The sequence below is a fragment of the Falco cherrug genome, chromosome 9 (assembly GCF_023634085.1).
Source record: "Falco cherrug isolate bFalChe1 chromosome 9, bFalChe1.pri, whole genome shotgun sequence".
NCBI lineage: Eukaryota > Metazoa > Chordata > Aves > Falconiformes > Falconidae > Falco > Falco cherrug.
The window spans coordinates 25,293,804-25,312,937 of record NC_073705.1 but is presented as its reverse complement, the minus strand read 5'-3'; the positions used below and the strand labels follow the sequence as shown (position 1 = coordinate 25,312,937).

At 39.6% G+C, this 19,134-nt stretch overlaps 1 protein-coding gene across 4 annotated transcripts in view; it reads right to left on the bottom strand.

The window, feature by feature from the left end:
• SORCS1 (sortilin related VPS10 domain containing receptor 1) overlaps positions 1 to 19,134 on the bottom strand; it is a 304,532-nt gene that overhangs the window by 105,600 nt on the left and 179,798 nt on the right. For all 4 annotated transcript variants that reach the window (XM_055721229.1, XM_055721230.1, XM_055721231.1 and 1 more), the window contains exon 4: positions 15,966 to 16,124. In XM_055721229.1, coding sequence (XP_055577204.1) covers positions 15,966 to 16,124 — 159 coding nt within the window. The remainder of the gene's footprint in view (positions 1 to 15,965; positions 16,125 to 19,134) is intronic.

Here is a 19,134-nt window from a genome sequence, read left to right as displayed (position 1 = left end):
TATTTGCCCTCCTTCCCTTCCTTGGTAGGCTTGGTAAGTCCCCTTTTCTGGAAGGGAAGTTGTTGGATCCCCTTTTTGAACTGTGTACTGCCTTTTCACAACACCACTTTCAGGATCTTGTATAAAATATGAACAATCTGAATCTTTATGTGGAAACCTTGACAATTTTTTTTTGTTTTGAACAAGTTGTGGCAGTGGATTGGCAGGGAAGAGGAAGATAGATGTCTGTGAGAATGACTGAGAAAGAAAGAAGCTGATTTTAAAGCTTTGGGTTATGAGAAAGATGATATGAATGTATTTTAAGAATTATGAGACTGAGATGTAAGAAACCTTGAGATCTACTTCTTATTCTGCATTACATTCCCAGCACAAACCCCTATATCTCTCAGCTTCCCTACTGTAAAACCTTGGAAGGACACAGAGAAACTAATTACAACAGCTTTTTGGTAAACAGTAGACTAGCATATATTGAAATCTACTTTAAAATATGAAAACTAAAAATTCACCTCTTTTTCTCATCTCCCCTTCTCTTGAACACTGTCAAAGAAGAGAGGTGGAAGAAGGGGGAGGGGATAAAAGATAACAAGGGTAAGAAAAGGAAAACCAGTTTAGCTTTGTGGATAGAATTGCATCCACTTTTAAAACTTCAGTAGTGAGTTTGTGCTTTTTCCTTATGTAGAAGATTCTAGACACATTCTTATTTGAAACTTCAGGAGCTCCTAATTATAACTAAGGAAAATGTCCACTTTTTAAATTAAAGAAAACCTTTAGGAACATTTAACAATTACTTTTGCAGAGTCCTCTGAGGTCACCTAATAAAGAACCTTACCATTACAGAGAGTATTTTCCCCCCTTCACATTCAAAATCCATTTCTAGACCTGCTTTCCTAATTGCAGCAAAATTAAAAACATAACAATAATACTGTCAATCTCTCTCTCTAATGTCAATGTTTTACCCCTCACGGCAAAGTAGTTTCTTCCATGCCAGGTAATACGTCTTAAGGGAGCAATCCAAACAACTCAGCAAACACCTCTGTGTTTCCAGACAAGGGATATATAGGATACAAGCTTTCCATGGACACTGATGTTCAGATGGCTGAAACCATCACAGTAAATCTTGTTTTTCCCCTTTAGTATCTCTCATCCTACTCCTTCTCTTGTTTCCCTAAGCACATCTTTCAGCAGGTTACCTCCTTTCTGAATTTGCTGGTGATAGTAACAGTATCCAGAATGCATTAATTACAGCCTGCAAAACCTTTTTCTGTGCTTGTGTAGCATCCTCCTCCATGCCTGCTGTCCCACTGCAGCACCAGGCGGTTGAATGGCCCCAGTGGCACTGCTTCCCTCCAGCTATTTCAGCAGAACTCTTCAGAGGGGCTGTTCACCTGGTGCATCCGACAAGTCCCCCAGCAGAACAGAAGCTGTGATGCTGCACAGCACCCGGGGAGCCCTGCTTTCTATTAGTGTGTGCCCTGAATGAGACATGATTCAGGCAAAAAGTGGAGAAATGCAAGACTTCCTAAGCTTGTTTCACAGGGAGGAAACTGATATAGTAATTCTACTGTCAGGACTAGGCTCTCAAATTAGAGGCCAGTGCCCAGTGAGCTGGAGACAGTGCATGAGAAAAGGCAACAGCGCTCAAAAGGAAATATCAACTCCCTGGGAACCTATGCCCAAAGCTGTCATTGTCTTTGATGAGACACTTTAATAACCAGGCTTTAGAAGGTTTTTGCTCGTTTGCTATTATCTCAGCACCAATCTCAGCCTTTACTCACAGCAGCACAAGCAGCACTAATCTATCTTTAGCAAAGGGGCAATTCCCCATCTTATGTATCACCACCCACAAAAAGAAAAAAAAAAAATCCTTTGCAGTGAGGATGTTTTCAGGTATTTTATTCAAAGTATCATTCATTCTGGACTGAGTTTATTTAGTTGGACCAGAAAAAAGAAATATTTGGAGGGTAGGTTTTTGTCAAGTATCAGTTAAGATACAGCTGGGATTATTTTCCCCCATTTAGCAATTATAGTGCTTGTATGGATATTTTTCAAACCCAGCATCATATTTTTTTGTTGTTATAAAAGCCCTCTCTCTCTCTCCTGGGACTCCTTGTGACAGACTTACGCATGCATTCCCTTCAGAGATGACATTTTATTTTCTTTGGCAAGCACTGTTGTCTGATGACAATTTTCATTATTAGACTGAAGTTAGATAATATTCTTCGCTACACTTCTTTTTCAACCACAAATAGAAAAGGAACCTATTACAATTTCAATGTATGTTTTCATCTGAGGACCAAGTAGTGATCTGACATTTCTGTTTTTACTGAGACAAAACAGTTATGAAGTACAAATCTTGTATTGATCTCTCAGATTTGACCCTTGCTCATCAGGGAATAATTCTCTTCTTTCTTCCTTTTCTCTTGTATATTTATTTTTCTGCGTAATACTTGAGTACTTAACAATCATTAACAGTCTGGGTTTGCTTTGTTTCTCTTTTTAAAATCCTAATATTCTGTGAAGTAGAAACCTGCCCCCTACCTCTTTTATATTGGAAAACAGAAATGCAAGGGAAAAGGAAAGGCTGTCCCAAGGTTACAAATAGCTTCTGAGGTTGAGCAGGGATTCAAATAAACCATCTGAACTGCAAGACAATCCCCCAGCTACAGAAAGAGCCTTCTCTCAACATGACACTACTGTCTTCTGGAGTAGGGAAAGCTGACATCTGAAAACTGAACTTCTTTCCTTATCTACACCAAACACTTATCTGTATGCTACTCTCCCTCCCTCTTGTTTCCCAACCTGTGTGAGAAGTATGAGAGCTGTTTGCATATTTCATAGTGATAGCGTAAGCTTAATCTTAAAATATTTTGGAATATCTGGATAACAGCAAGATACAATTGCCATGTAATCATCTCTTTCCCTTCTAATTTCCTGAATTTTCCAGCACTGATTTTATACTTAAGTAATTTCTTCACATTTTGGTCTGCATTCATGGATAACATTTTCAATTTGAGATGGTCAAAACATTCTTTAATATACAGATATTTTTAAAAACAAAAAATAGTTTGTAAACTAACGATAACTTTCCTATAATCCAGTGAAAATGCAGAAGAAAAAATATTTTAGAAATGTTTGTAGTTGAAAAAAACAAAGCATTTGATGAAGAAGCAGCTGTATGCATAAATTCTTAGTAAAAGTAAAATATTTAACAGGAATCAGTCAAAACTGATTGGTTTATTTACTTTAGTTTGACAGTTTGCACTATAAATAATAACTACATTCCAGAAAATGTAGGGAGAAAAAATACTGTTTTTCCAAAATGTTCCACTAAGAGTAACAGGAATTTAATTTGGCTCAACTGATCTAACTGCAATATCACTTCTAGAAGGGAAAGCATGTACTAGAGGAAGAGGAAAAACTCTACACTTTCCTTCAGCTCTGGAAAATCTCTCCAAAGCAGAAAGCTCTCAAGACCTTAGCTTTATAAAACCCTCTATCTTTTGGACAGCTCTGGACATTCCGTCATGCATCCTTCTTTGCCCTTCTGCCCTGTATTTTTTCATAATCTACCTGTGTGCTAGTTCAGACCTGTAAGAGAGCTCTGGCCCCTTCCATCATGTGATTAGATCTATTTTATTCTTCCCTCATTTGCCCATGTGTCGTACCTCCTACACACCCTTCACTCAGATTTCTAAGCTCTTTGGAGCAGAAATCATCTGCTGTAGCATGTGTTTACACAAGATAAAGATTGCTGGGGGTCTTAGTAACTATTATAAATACATGGAAATTATAAGTGCAGAGAAGCATATGGCCAAGTTTTCCCCATAATAGACATATCGGTAAAAGTTTCCATTATTCAGGATGGTGGAAATTAGACGATTTTCCTATATTACGTCTAATACTTTTGGTTGTCACCCACAAAGCAGCACAGATATCCAGGAATTTTGTACTTTCTTCTGGAACAAGGTGGCCACTGTTGGAAACATTGGATAAGATGAAACAATGGTTCTGCCGTAAGATTTCTACATTACACTGGCTTTAAAAACAGTTTTCAATAATTCACAGGACTTAGAAAATATTTAGATACCATTCATTCCATTCTTCTCATTGTTCATCAGTGGCTTATGTTTTATAAGTCTCTGAACTACTACTACATTTGAACACCAGTATTAATATCAACAGAGTCGGTATTAACTTGTATGCTAAATATACATAAAACTTATATGTATATGTCCTATATATAGCTTATGTAAATTGACTAGCAAAAGAGGATTCAGAAGGTAATCAGCTCCTTCAATAGTTCTTCCAATGGACATGTCTTAGTAAGCAATACCTCTAATAAACAAATACTGTAAAGAACACAATCTTCTCACCATCTTACAAACTGAAAAACTATAGATAAACTAACATGTAAATATACAGACTCATCCTTAAAACACCTCTTCCAATGGGACTGTGTGGAAGTCACAAGTGCTATAAAACATCAGACTTCCACTCATTTTTATGGAGCTAAAACAACGATACTGAGGATTCATCTTTCTCGAATCTACCAGCAGTGTTATTTGGCTTTGGTTTGGGTGTTGTTTTTTTTTGTTTGGGTTTTGGGTTGGGTTTTTTTTCTTTTTTTTTTTATTAGTCTATGTGAATTTTAAACACTCCAAAACAAGTAGCTAAAATATGAACTTTGAGGATCTAATGTTCTCTAGACATCAGATAAATTTGATTCATTCCAATGTAATCACCGATGGTATGAAATTATGATTTCTAGGACCCTGTTGTCTACCTGAGTTTGACTGAATTACAAAGTTGAGATATTCTGACATAAACACATCTTTAGGACAAACAAAATGAGCTGTCAACAGTTTTATAAGGTATTGCACCTGGACATACACTTTAATAAAACTGTACTGTGCACCACTTGTTTCCCTTACAAACACTGGATTTCCCCTGAGATTTTCCCAGATGAAAAAATGGCTCTTACAAGTTGAATTGTTTATTTGGCTGTTGAACCTGATGACTAAAAGAAAGCATGGTATCAACCACATATTGCTAGTAAATGCAAACTTGTCTTACAGAGAGAAGTCACCATTCCTCCCCAGGTCCAACAAGCTCTGTGCTCCCCAGAGCCAGCGGGTAATTTTGCTACCTGCATATTCATCAAAGTCACCATACCAAAAAGTTACATTCACAGCAATCTATATATCATCAAAAGATGACAGGAAAACATTCCTCATTTAACATCTGTCTTTGAATGTAAGGTTACTGTCCTGGGTTAACCCTGGCTGGATGCCAGGTGCCCATCAAAGCCACTCTACCATTCCTCCTCCTCGGCTGGACAGGGGAGAGAAAATATAACAAAAGGCTCGTGGGTGGAGATAAGGGCAGGGAGATCACTCAGCTGTTACCAACTGGGCAAAACAGACCCCACTTGGGTAAATTAGTTTAACTTATTACCAATCAAATCACAGCAGGATAATGAGAAATAAACCCAAAACTTAAAACACCTTTCCTCCAGCCCTCCCTTCTTCCCGTGCTTAACTTCAGTCCTGATTTCTCTCTGTCCTCCCTGCAACGTGCAGGGAACGGGGCTGGGGCAGTCCCTCACACGCTGCCTCTGCTGTCTGCTCCAGCGTGGGGTCCCTCCCACCGGAGACAGCCCTCTACGAACTTGACCAACATGAGTCCTTCCCACAGGCTGCAGTTCTTTGTGAACTGCCCCAGCGTGGGTCCTCGGCCAGCGACCCTGCCCCAGCCCGGCCCCCCCGCGGGGCCACAGGCCCGGGCAGGAGCTGCTCGCTGCGGGCTGCCCGCGGGTCACAGCCCCCTGCGGGCACCCTGTGCTCCGGGGGTGGGCCCTGCCCGGGCTGCGGGGTGGGGATCGCTTCCGCCGTGGGCTTCCACGGGCTGAGGGGGGGATCTGCGCCACCGTGGGCCTCCACGGGCTGAGGGGGGGTCTGCTCCACCGTGGGCCTCCATGGGCTGTGGGGGGGATCTGCTCCACCGTGGGCCTCCACGGGCTGAGGGGGGGATCTGCTCCGCCGTGGGCCTCCATGGGCTGTGGGGGGGATCTGCTCCACCATGGGCACAGCGTGTCTCACCGTGGGCTTCGCCACGTGCTGCTGGGGAATCCCTGCTCCGGTGCCTGGAGTCCCCCCACCCTCCTTCTGCACTGCCCCCCACGTCTGCAGAGTTGTGCCTCTCACAGTCTCACTCCTCTCTTCTCCAGCTGCAATCTCTGTTCTGCAGGGGTTTTTTCCCCCTTAAATACATTATCCCAGAGGCACTGCCACCGTTGCTAACAAGCTCAGACTTGGCCAGCAGCGGGTCTATCTTGGAGCCAGCTGACATTGCTTCTGTCAGACACAGGGGAAGCTTCTAGCAGCTTCTCACAGGAGCTACCCCTGTAGCCCTCCTGCTACCAAAACCTTGCTGTGCAAACCCAATACATTTACACTTAATGACTACTGAAAATCTGAATGACCCACCAATTGTGATACAATGCCATTTGAAAGGTCATTATGCTACACCTTCCATCATCCCTTCTGTTCTCAAAGATTTATTTTCCCAACCAAAGATTTCTGTCATCTGCAGAGTCCCTCATAACTTCAGCTTTATTTTAACACCTATACAAACTGCTGCAGATACAAGTGACCCAGAGTGCCCACGATGTTTCATCATTCAGAATTTAAACTAATTGGATATTCTGATTAAATATTTCATTCTGATGCTTCTTCCCATACTGATCTTGAATCATGCGGTAGTTCCATGTGCTTCCTATGCTGACGAGGATATTCAATTTTATGTGCTAATCTCATCTCATGCAAAAAAACATAATGCACATACCAATTCAGAATCTGACTAAAGAAAAGGTGATTCAAATTACATGCTGGAAGTGACATGAGGCAAGTACGCTGAGCAAGCTGGTAGTTCCCATTATTTTTCTTTTACTTAAGGAATTCCCCCTAAACAAGTTATCATGGAATATGGTACGGAGTCTACCTGTTGATTGGATTTACCAACTTTGCTATTCTTAAATTCACAAAAGAAAAAGCTCTCTTTCTCTCACTTATAGTTTGCATGAAAGCATCATTTATTCTTTCTGGACACAGATCTGACCAAAGCAATTCAACCTACGCTACAGTATTGACCTAAAAAAACATATGCAACTGGAAAACTAGCTCAGAACATCTTCGAAAGCACTGGGTTTGATTCAAATTAATCTCTAATTCCCTGAGAAGATTCCTACTGGTCAATCCTCATGACAGTTTCTTCGCATATGCTGACTTCTTGCCTCTTACACTTCCTGGTGCTTCTATGAGGCCATTAAAACCAACCCTCTTCATAGTGTTTCACCATCACCCCTTCAGACTGAATTTACTCACAGAAAAAAAATCTCCAAAACACCAGTGCACCTAAACCACAGATATTGTACTGATGAACCACACAGATTTTTAGAGATCAGTTTTTCCTCATCTGCAGTGTAGTTTTTTTAAGCTTATCTCAAGTTCATCAAAGAATAAAACATTCCAAAATCACAGTTTAGCTTTCTATAAAGATAACAGAGTCAAATTGGATAAAGACAACTCTTACTGAAGATGCAACAAGATAATTTGAAATAAATGCAAGCAAGTCCTTCTTACTATCCTCGTTCATTTATACTGAATAAGTTCATTGCTGATAAATTGTACTTACTACCACCACAGGTGCATTTGAAGAAATTCTAGTCTTCTACAAGGTTTCAGTCATTCTCATTGTTCACAAGGGCATTATTAAAGTGATATTCCACTGTGAAAGACCGTATTTAGATATAAAACCTTCAGGAAAGCAAAGAGCAACAGGATACACACATGGATTTCTTCAGTTTGGTGATGTACTACAGTTTAAGTCTCTCTTGCATTTCTTTGGAGTCTGCAGAATAGGATGCAGCTGATGCACCAGGTAAGGACTTAAGATTGAACATGTTTACATAGGTAATATACAGTAGTCCTTTATGATCTTTCAGACCCTTACTTCATTGGATCTACCTGCTGGATGAAAAAATCATCACAGTAGGAAAGAAGTTTCCACAGCGGTGCTACAGACATCTCAAACCATGAAAAAGAAAGAGCAGGGACTTGGACACACACGTGTTGTCAACATGCATCCAGAGAAGCTTACTTGGGTATCAAATAAAGTACATTAAAGAAATTACTGCACAGGGCATTTCTTCTTCAGAGCAGTCAAAGGCTGGGAGGTATGCTGCTATTCCCTGAATCACATTATTCTTCATTTAGAAGAGCAATGGGGCAGGCTTTTCTCTTCCTACATTGAATTTAATAGAACAGTATGTTTTGTATAAACAAAGAATGTGAACTCGTGCATGGTACTTGCTTCCTAGAACAGAGTGTAAGACTCATGACCCAGGCTACAAAAACGGGCTACAGGCCTGATACTCATTTAATTCCCTGATCTCTAATGTAATTGTAAGTTCCAGTATTAAGATGTTTAAATAACCTTGAAGCAATTAAGTTCATAGGACACTGCACAGACTTTGAACATTTTAAGTTGCAGCAATGCATTAATCATGCCACCCAGAAGCCATCAATAAGGTTATCCAATAATTGGTGTTTATTGAATGCTGATGGAAACACATCAGAGTGATAAAGCTTTCAGATACCTGCTTCACATCCCATTCAAACACCAGTGAGGTCTGCAGCTCTGTGGCTGCTTTTGCTAATGAACTGCACACTACTTTCATGTAGACTTGTTCTGCAATATGGTTGTAACACAGCCATTTCTTTTGTGTGTGTTCATCAGACCAAAGCATCCTGGAGATGACTCTCAGCTTTCTTCTTAACCTATCCCTCAATAACTCCTCACACATGCTCGCGTATAAGCCACATCAGCTGGTGTTCTGGTTTTGTGGCAGTTTGTAAGCAACTGTATTAGCATGACATCTCCATTGCATTCAACTCATACACTGAAAAAGTGGCAAGTTTTTACCAGCAGATATTTAAAGAAATCTGCCTGGTATATATGTTTTAAAGCCAGAAGCAACCACTAGTATCGTCAGTCTGTTCTCCTCCTAACAGATGCTGCACAATCTTTACCACTAACTCAAGTAGTAGAGAGAATTATTCAGGCCAACAACTGATGATGGAAGTAGATTGTATCATTGGGAAAGACATCCAATCTCAAGTCCAAGGGATGATGAATTTACCACTCCTCTTAGTATGTTATCCTCAAGGTTAATTCACTTCTCTGTTAAAAAAATCCTCTCTCTGTAACAGGTAACAGGGTATCCTGCACTTGCTTTCTGTTGTATTGTGAATTTACTAGGCAGGTTCGTAACTGCTTAGATACCTGCATTAAATACATGTATTTTTGTTTAGAAAATTTTCCCATTCTGATATAACACACAACAGAAAAGGCTTATCACACCAGAATTTAAAGTGTCAGAATTGTCATGCACAGATGCATACCTTTAAAATTAAAAATAAATTATTATTAGCATTTACATTATCATTACATGTTTATCATGAAAACCTATGGCTTCAAGTGAATTTAGTGTAGACACAAAAGACACTTTGGAGAGTACAGTCAAAACAAATGACAGACAGAGGAAGGGAGAAGTGAGTCAACTACGGAAAAGTGAAGGGAGTTGCTCAACACCACAGAGATCAGTGGCAGACCTATTGATATGGATTACATTTCTTTATTCCTAATCCAGTGAACTATCCAACTCCAATGGAAAGGCAAAATGTAATTTTTTTCATGGAAGCAGAGAAACTGGAGTTATATAGAGCACAGAAATTCCTGCAGATAAACAACACATCTACCCGTAACTGTAAGTATGCATCCAAAGATCCCAAAGCAGCAAAAGAAAATGTTTGTTGGTACAGAGGGCTGATGTTTATACAGATGGATAAGCAAGGATGTATTGATTTGCCTGAAGATGAGTGAGTCAGTGGTAAAGAGCACAGTGATTACTGCTCAAGTCTTTCCTTCTGTCTCACTGATCACACTCCTGGCCCAGAATTTTACCTTTTTCTCTGGACTGCCAGGCTGTTGCTGGGCTCTGCTAGTTGATGTTTAATTATTTTTTTTTTTAATAATTATTATTCGTTAGAGGAGGAAAGAATATTAGAGATTCCTCCCACTTATAATTCCATTCTTCATTTTAAATTGTTACCCCAGCACATTATGCTTTGTGAGGTATGTAAAAGACCAATGGGTACTCTAGGAAACCATATTTTATGACATACTTTGTACACTGGCTTATGGCCAATTAAAAAAAAATAAAAGATACAATCTGACACCACTATACTTCTTACTGAGACAATGCTGAGGAATTGACTGTATGAGAAGAAAGGAGGAAAACTCCCGATAAAATAGCCAGATGAATAGTTTTGATGTCCCTTCCTTATTTATTTTCGGTATGCTTGTTGACACCAAAAGCTTAGTAGTTTGCCTAGCAATAGCAAGGCGTATTTGCCAAGAGGTATGTGCAAGATGTGTTATCAGGTTGCCTGACAGGTGTCTGTGCTTAAAGTCTTCACACAAATGGTGTGCACAGCCCTAGCTACAAATGGGGATGTTTCTGTGCATGACTGATCACTTACTTGGAAACATAATCAAATGGAAAGTCTTAAAAATAGGGGTTAACATTCACAAGGCCTTTGTGTGGAAGGTGCTTTCCATTCCCCGAACAAGTGCTGGTAACCCAGAAAGGCTATCTAGGATCGTTAGGAAAGTGCAACATTGCAAAGGCTGGGACAACTTCTAATGTGGAAATTCCTTATTACTTTTCATCTTCAACAATACGCACCAAGGATAATCAAGTCTGCTGGAAAACTGGCTTGGTTGATTAGTGGTGCCCTAGATATTAACACAAATTATGTAGACCGTTGCAGGAGTAATGCCGTAGGGAAAGGGGGAGTTATTCAAGTAGGATAATGTTAGCTTTATGCAGACTAACTCCTTGGTTGTGTCTGTAGCCTGTCAAAGGAGATAGGCTTTTCTAGAGAATGATTCAAAGCGGTTAACTTACCACTCTAAAGAAGCTTTTTCCCTCTCCATCAATTTTAGACAGAATTAGCCTCCCTCAGTTAAACATCAGCCCAGGTGAATAGTGATCTAAATGTTCTCATCAGTGTGGGAAACTAAACACCCCAAAATTATGTCACTTGATGTTGACAGCAGGGTTTAAAAAAAAAACCAAACAACCTATGATGCAATTTCCGATAAAATAAATCTGGATATTATTCCCCCTTCTCTGGTCTATGTATGTAGTGACTGTTACCACTCAAATTGAGAGGGTGTAAACAGAAACAGACTAATTTACATCGAAAGGAGTATCTGGAGGTCTCTGGTCCGACCCTTTTCCAAGCAGAGCCACCCTCAAAGTTAGGTCCTAATGCAGTAAAATGAAAGGTTTTAGAATTATGAAGTGCATCCAAAACAGTCCATCACATCTTGAAGAGTGAATATTGGCAATTTCTATGGCAGATAGTTTACCATTAGACACAAGCATTAGACCAAACACACAGATAGATGGGGCTGAAGGTATTCTTGAGAGCTGGCCTGTTCTCTCATAGAAATATCCTGTGGCCATATGCATCCTTATCTATTCTAAGTGGATACTCTGTCATCCCTGATATAAGAACACCTTTCTCTTCTACTTGAATGCATGAGGAGTGGACCTCCTTTACTGTAGGAAAATGAAGAAGATTATATGGTTTCATGACAGTAGATAGATTGTCCCACAAGCAACAGAACCCTGATTTGCTAAACTTCAGCACTTCAACTACACAACCAAGTATCAGTCCCTAACTCATTGATCTCCAGTGTGACATGTGGTCAATAAAGGTAGACAAATGGAATCAGGTATTTGGGAAAGGCCAAAATGAAAAAGGTAAGGGGAAAAAAAAAAGGTTAAATGTAAACCTCTTCATTTACTAGTACTATGTTGACAGAGCTCCTCTAGTATGGGGCACCTTGCTCTTCATTTAAAATGAGAAAGGAGAAGCAACAACAATAACTCCATTTTAAACCTGCTTTCTCAGCCTCTGTTCCTGCCTTTTACTGCTTGACTGCCTTTGCACATTTATTCTCGAGCTGGGCAATTACAACCCTGCATTTTGCCCATCTGACTTGTGTTTCCCAATTTCACCTGTATTTCATCTCTCCAAAGAGCTGTTATTCACGGCTGATTACTAACCATTCCTCTGTGTGTCTGACCCATCTGAATAGCAGAAGATGTCTCCACATGAAGTAGAGGCTCTTATATCCCACCCTCTGATTACACAGCAAATCACTTTTGAAGATTACATAATAATACATAAGCAATACTCCCATAAAATACGGCTCCTCATCCTAAAAGCAAGCTGATTAAACCCACGAGAGCTCACACATACAAGACCTCCAACAAGCTTTTGCCTCACCAGCAAGGCTTTACTGTGTCTGAAGTTTTCTCCCGATTTGTACCTTCTGTTACACAGAAAAGGAAGAAGCATGCAGTAGTTCTGCACTTAAGTGGTCAGAATCAGCCATGTAACAATTATACTTCCAGCCAGAACAATGAAAGCAATCACGAAGCAATTAGTGCAAGCGGCAGATGGTTTGCTGCTCTTTTTTTTGTCAAGACTGGCAAGAAAAAGTCATGACTGAGTACGGGACTGTTCTGTCAGCAGTGGTAATTCAAGTCTGCTGCCCAAGGCAGGGACACAGGGGAGAGATATGTGAACAAAAGCAACCCAGTCACTGAAGCTTAATGAGTTATTGCTCATCAGCTGAACCACAGTAATTAACCACATTCACCCACACACAACACCCAAGAAACTGGGACATAAAATGACTTCAGTTAACACACATTTCCCTACCACTGAGTAAATCCCTATTCAACCAAACAAAAAAAGATCTGTGGTACTTATCATAGTGATAGACTCAGTGGGCTGTGAAGAGATTGGGGGACGATGCTATGTGACCCATTTCCTGTTCATTACAGCTGAGCAAGGAGAGGCATGCAATAACTGTTAGCTTTGCCCTCATCAGTCCTGAATTGGACGGACAACTTCAGAGAACAAAAGCAGTCCAGACCCAATGTGATACCTGTCTCTCCAGCTCTTGCTCTTTTCACCACCTGATTGTTGTGGTCCCACTCGCTGCAATGACAAGATGCAAATGGATGGCAACAGTGCTGTGGCTTCCTAGAGGGATGTAAACATGTTTTCTAGTTGATTCCCACCTGACTGTCAACAGCAAAATTAAATGACTGAGACAATCCTAACTGCAACAATCCTAACTTCATGACTGAAAATGCCTCTTCAGTGGCATCAAAGTTTGTGATATCAAAATGTAAATTCCTTACCATGAAGATACATTTCCCTTGCTTCCTTGGGTAACTTTTCGTCAGTGTGCACACAGTGCCTGAATCCAAGGACTAACGGGGTCTTTTTCCTTAAACACAGCCTTAGCATGAGATCGTAAAATCGCAACAGCAGTGTTGTTTGTTCCAAGCTACACCGCAGCTCCCATTGTAATTATCTAAATACAGGCAGGACCTCTTAATTATTCTGAGAAAATTCTGCCTTTGGATATACAAGCATGAAACCAATGGGAGTCATTTACACTTAGCCACAGGCCGAACTTGACCCTTAGTTTGAGTAACATTTAATTTAGTTCAAGCTGATTAATACTCTGCCTGTTGGTTACCCTCTACAACAGTTCTTTGCCAAAGTTTGTTGAATTCAGAAAACGTATCCTTTAGGCTCTCAAGTAGAAACCAAGCCTGTGACTCATACCAATACAGAATACTTTTAAAATTCTATTTTCGATTTAATTGGTGGAGATCTACAGACATTGTGCTACACGATTTTTCTCTCACAGCTATAGTACTGAATTACCAAAAGTTACCTAACTTGTTAATCAATGCTATAAAACAAAGAAATTTTACTGTACAGCCTGCAGCCTCTGACCCAAAACACCCCATACACACAACTACAACATCAAGCCCATCAATTCAGATTAAGGCACAAAAGGGTCTTATGTTCTTATATCTGGATTGGTTTTCTATAGAAGAAGAGTGAGAGTTTCCTATGGAATACTGACAATATACTTGCTGGTAGACACCTGCCATAAATTAGATGAGCATTAGCTGTATGGACTCTAATTCAGAATTATTTCCTGAGCAGGCTGAATACCACAACAGCTGAAATTCATATTCTACTATCCTACTTTTACTTGACAAATTTACCACCAAAAGTTTCATTAACCCTCATGTAATATATTTCCTGTTACTATCACAGTAACTATTGTTCCAATGGTCCTAAAAGAGAGCTGAGACCTGATTCTGTTGAGTTTCATATCAATCCAGAGAATTCAACAGCCACAAGGGCAAGGAAACATTCTGACTTTGTCTAATTACGTACTGCACACCCAGAAATAATTTAAACTGCACCTTCCTCTGAACAAATTATAGCCACAGTACACTCTACAAAATGCTGTGAGAGGGGTGAGTGAAAAACATTCATGGAAATGCCTTTACAGGAAGAATTAGCCAGGCAAGATCCATTTCTTATAGTTGGGAAGGATATTATGGTACAGTCCTAGAAGGATACTGGTTTTGAGTTTAAAGCACAGGACTGAACCTCTCTTCCAAAAATTCCAAGATCTTTTTGTGACTTTACCTACCTATTTAGCTTCCTTATGCCTTTATTTTCTTAGACTTACTGTAATAGTAACAACAAGCCTAATTTAGGTTAAAGGAAAATTAGCTGTTTAATGTTTGTAAAATTAATTGAAGTACACAGAAAACATCATGGAATTCAAACTTTTATGTTGATATTTACATTAATGTATAATCCAAACTATTCAGCCAATAGTTTTATTATCGGTTAGATTCAGATTCTCATAGATTCATCACATGTAAAACAAAGACAGACCACTACATTACTTTGTAGAAAGGCTTATATACTAGGTGTCAAGGTATTTCACTCTTTTACCCCATTAGGATCTCAGCAAATTGTTTTGGTATCTTTCCAGTTTTATTCAAAAACATCAAAACGTCAGGATGTGAAATCTGCCATTTCTCAGAGCAGTTTGCTGCAATGGCTAGTTACTTCACAGTAGAGTTTATCTGCCATTGACTGACTACTAGTCATCAATTCTTGTTAGAATCTCTTTTGCTAGGTCAGAACGCTTACTGATATGTTTTGTCTTCCCCCATGGAGATATTTATGCAGAACAATATAGTTTCTCTTCCATCTGCTTTTTGGTAAACTAAACAGATCGAGCTCTATAAAGTCCTTCACTGGAAGATGACTGACTTGTGAATATTGATGTACCTGATTTTCAAAAAGTTCTAACAATGAGGTCCCCTACAATCAAGTCCCATTCTGTTGTCTCAACTTGGGCAGCAAAACATCAAGGCAAATTTCACAGCATATTTATTCAGCTGATGGATTACCCATACTGAAGGAACTAGAATTCAAAGGAAATTGATTCACCATTACTTTTCTCTTAGAAAATCAAAGGCTACTTGAAAATATGCCAACCAGATAGGAACGAGGAGTGTCTTGTACTGTTCTTGGAGTTGGTGCTAGGCTGGAGCAAGAGAATTGTTAAATAAGTGGACAAACCCCCTCATTAGAGGTTGTTATGCCAATTGTCAACAATCCTAACTGTCTTCTCTGCACATTGCCTTTCACATGATATTGCCAGGAGGACTGATGAATAAATTCAGGCTTCCAGGTCAATCCTAGAGGGCTAGCCTCCAAAAACATAGTAGGTGACAATGTCTCTTTATTTTGCCCTTTACATTGAGGCTTACTAAATGTTTCTTGCTTGGAAATACCAGTTTGGTATTTCCAAAGATTGTCCTGGTTATCACCCCAAAGAATTCACCTCTGCAGCAGTTATGTAGAGGGATGGGGAAACCCTAGGTTCTTCCTGAGCAAACAAAGAAAAATGCTACCAATGATTCTTACCTTCTGATCTTGGCTGTATGCTAAGATCCAATCTTCCTGCTTGGGGTGGAAGAGAAGACTGTGGATGTAGAAGTTCAGACGGTATTTTTGATAGGTGGCCCCTTCATCAGAACTGATTAATAAGCTGCTCTCAACTTCTGGATCAGTCAACAGCATAATCTATATGGAAAGCACAGATGAAAATACAGTGGTGAAAAGAAGTCAGATCGAAAAGTAGGCAAGCAGCTAGGAACGTCAGATAGGCTTATTAAATATGCCTATTTCAAAATGTTTCAATGTAGTGTCAAAACTAAGCATAGCCAATCTTTCAGTAAGGCAAATAGTATATTTCATCTACATATATAAACACATACTTACCACTAATTCAAACAGACCTAAACAAAGCTATACTTAGATTATCTGAAAAATCAAACCTGAAATTTGTAACACCAGAGTGCAAACTTACTAACTTACCAGACAGCCACAGCAGGCTGCTAGGGTCTTCATGAATGATCTATTGAAGTGGCAGACAAAAAGTTAAGTGTTAAGAAAGACAGGGAGAGAGTGGAGAAAGACACATAAAATTATCTCTAATGGTGAGGTTTGTTAGACCCTGGCAGAATTTTCAGAGATTATGACAGTTTCATTGCCTGACATGTTATAACCTGGCTGTCTGCAACAAGCAATCTTGCTTTGGCAGGAGAACACATCTGATAACATGCTGGGTTCTTTCCATCTCCAGTTTCTATGGTACTGTGAAATATAGATTTGGTAGTGTACCAAAAATAATCGCCATGTAGTAAAGTTGCTTTCTAGCTTTGTCCAAGACTGTTAGTTCAGGAACGACAGAAGATATACAGCTTGCAGTTGTAGTAGCTACTTCTCCCCATTAACTGTGGCATTAATTGGCCTGCATTGCTGATGAATCAGAGAGAATAATGAGATACTCCTCTTATGTGTCTTCACATGATAAAATACATGGGTTTGAGCAGCAGAAAGAGATCGTTCCAGTATTTCAGCAAGCAACAGAGTAATAGCCCTAAGGAATGGGAATGAGGCACCATGAATGACAAACATGAAAAGCTCTGTAGCATATTTGCCTGGCAAGGTATTAAAGCCTTGAACGATTATCTTTTTTTTGTTATTTATTTTTTTTTATTTTTAAAGTACTGGTGCTGCTGTTGCTTTGCAAATTGCAAACACTGATGTGTTCTTAGATAAGCCTGAAATGAAATGATCAACATCTGGCATTTCTCAGAGCAAATTCTTGTTCAGCTTCGGGCACTGCAAAAATTACGCACTTCTATTCCTTCTCTTCCTTTCATTTAGGCAGGCAGAGTTGGATATAACTTAACTCACAACCTAGGAATTATAGTGTGCCATAAATCTTCATAGACATCAGATGCTGAAGATCTATTTGTATGTGAAGGTGTAAATACATATATAATCTACACAGGAAATGTCCTTCATTATTGGGTAACCGCCAGAGGATTTTAACTATCTGTAGAAACGCCCTGGCAGCATAATAATTTGGCCCATGACTTGGAAGTTTGGGGCTCTTCGAAATCCCTGAATTTTAATATCCTGGGTTATAACCAATTACGTTACAAGTGGTAACCTGTTATGTTACCACACTATATCTCTAATGTAAAATAGGGTAATGTTTCCGTTGTAGCATAAAGGTGCAGTCTCCTTTTGCATCTCTGATTTACTTTTGAAATCTTGTGATGAAAATATGTATTATTAGAATTAAACATTCTTATTTCCATTTAACACTTTCAAATACATCAAACATACCATCAACATGACTTCTAAACCGAAGATTGCATGATAGAAGCTACACAGAAATCATTAACAATATCAAAGTGTCAATATAGAGATCATCTATGATCCCTAAGTAGCCTATCCAGCTTCTGAAGCAAAAAATTAATTGTGGTGTTCATCAGTCGGTCCTTTTTCTTACCAGACTAATTCCTGGGACAATGTTCCTATGGTTAACATTTATTTATTCAGTACTATGATTCAGGCATTATGATTTTCCTATTTTTATGACTTCCTTCTTGAGTGGACTTTGCTTATGTTGGTATTTGAAAATATCACAGCACAGCATTAATTTGGGCTACAGCAACTAGAGCAGAAATAAGAACAAATCAATGGGCTTGATCTGAGCTCCCTGAAGTTAATAAGAGCCTTGTCATTGACTTTGGATTGTGCCTCTAAGGCAAGCTGTTAATCAAGATCCACTCTAGTCTCACATATTTCCTTCTACCTACACAAGGAACTCATCTGACCTCATCACTGTCACATCCAAGCACATCACTGCCTTAACACATTTTCTGTCAGGCCACTCCTCTGAAGTGTGAAAGTGCTCTTATCTCTATTTCTTAGAAAGGGAATTAAGAGACAAACTGTTGAGGCACTGAAGCACCTAATTCCCCATTCAATCAATAAAAGCTAAGTGCCTAAACAGACTTGCCAGCACTTCTGACTTTGGCTTTAATCTGCTAACTAGCACCCTGGGCTATTACTATTGTGTTTTCAGGTATCTCTGGTCTCCAGAAGCCTTAGCTGTTGCACTGTGACAACCAGCCATTCTGTACATATGAAGTGTTTCGTATGTTTTGCTATATATGTCAATAGCAATAGTGTCTTAGACGCAGCGGAGATGTGCAGAACTGCTGCAGATCTATGCGAGTGCATACGGAGAGTGGGAGACAGGGGAGGGAGGTGAGAGATGACTCTAGCCACTAGCCAGATTGTTACCTGTGAGACCAACCTTCAGTGCTTTCACCAGCAGTGTCTGCTCCACTGCTGTACCCTGTACTGCAAATCACTTTGGACAGATGCCATAAAACAAAACAAGTTAGAATTGACTTAGCAGACTTAGCAGTCACTACCCACATCACAGACAGCACCATGTTTCTTACAAGGTAAGAAAAGCAAATTTAATTACAACATATCTGCATGTAAATAATCAGTTCCAAGCCCAAAAGACAGCATTTATTGGATAAGTAGCAGAAACTGCTACCTGTATGAAAAATCTGTCAAAACAAGAGGGAAACGCTGTGGAATCTACATGAACCTCTCAGATCAGACCAGGAGTGTGCTTCTGAAATGAATCCCCCAAATTCTGTGAGGAAACCTCTATAGCCAATCCTTACCTACAGGCTCATACCACAGTGAACTCGGA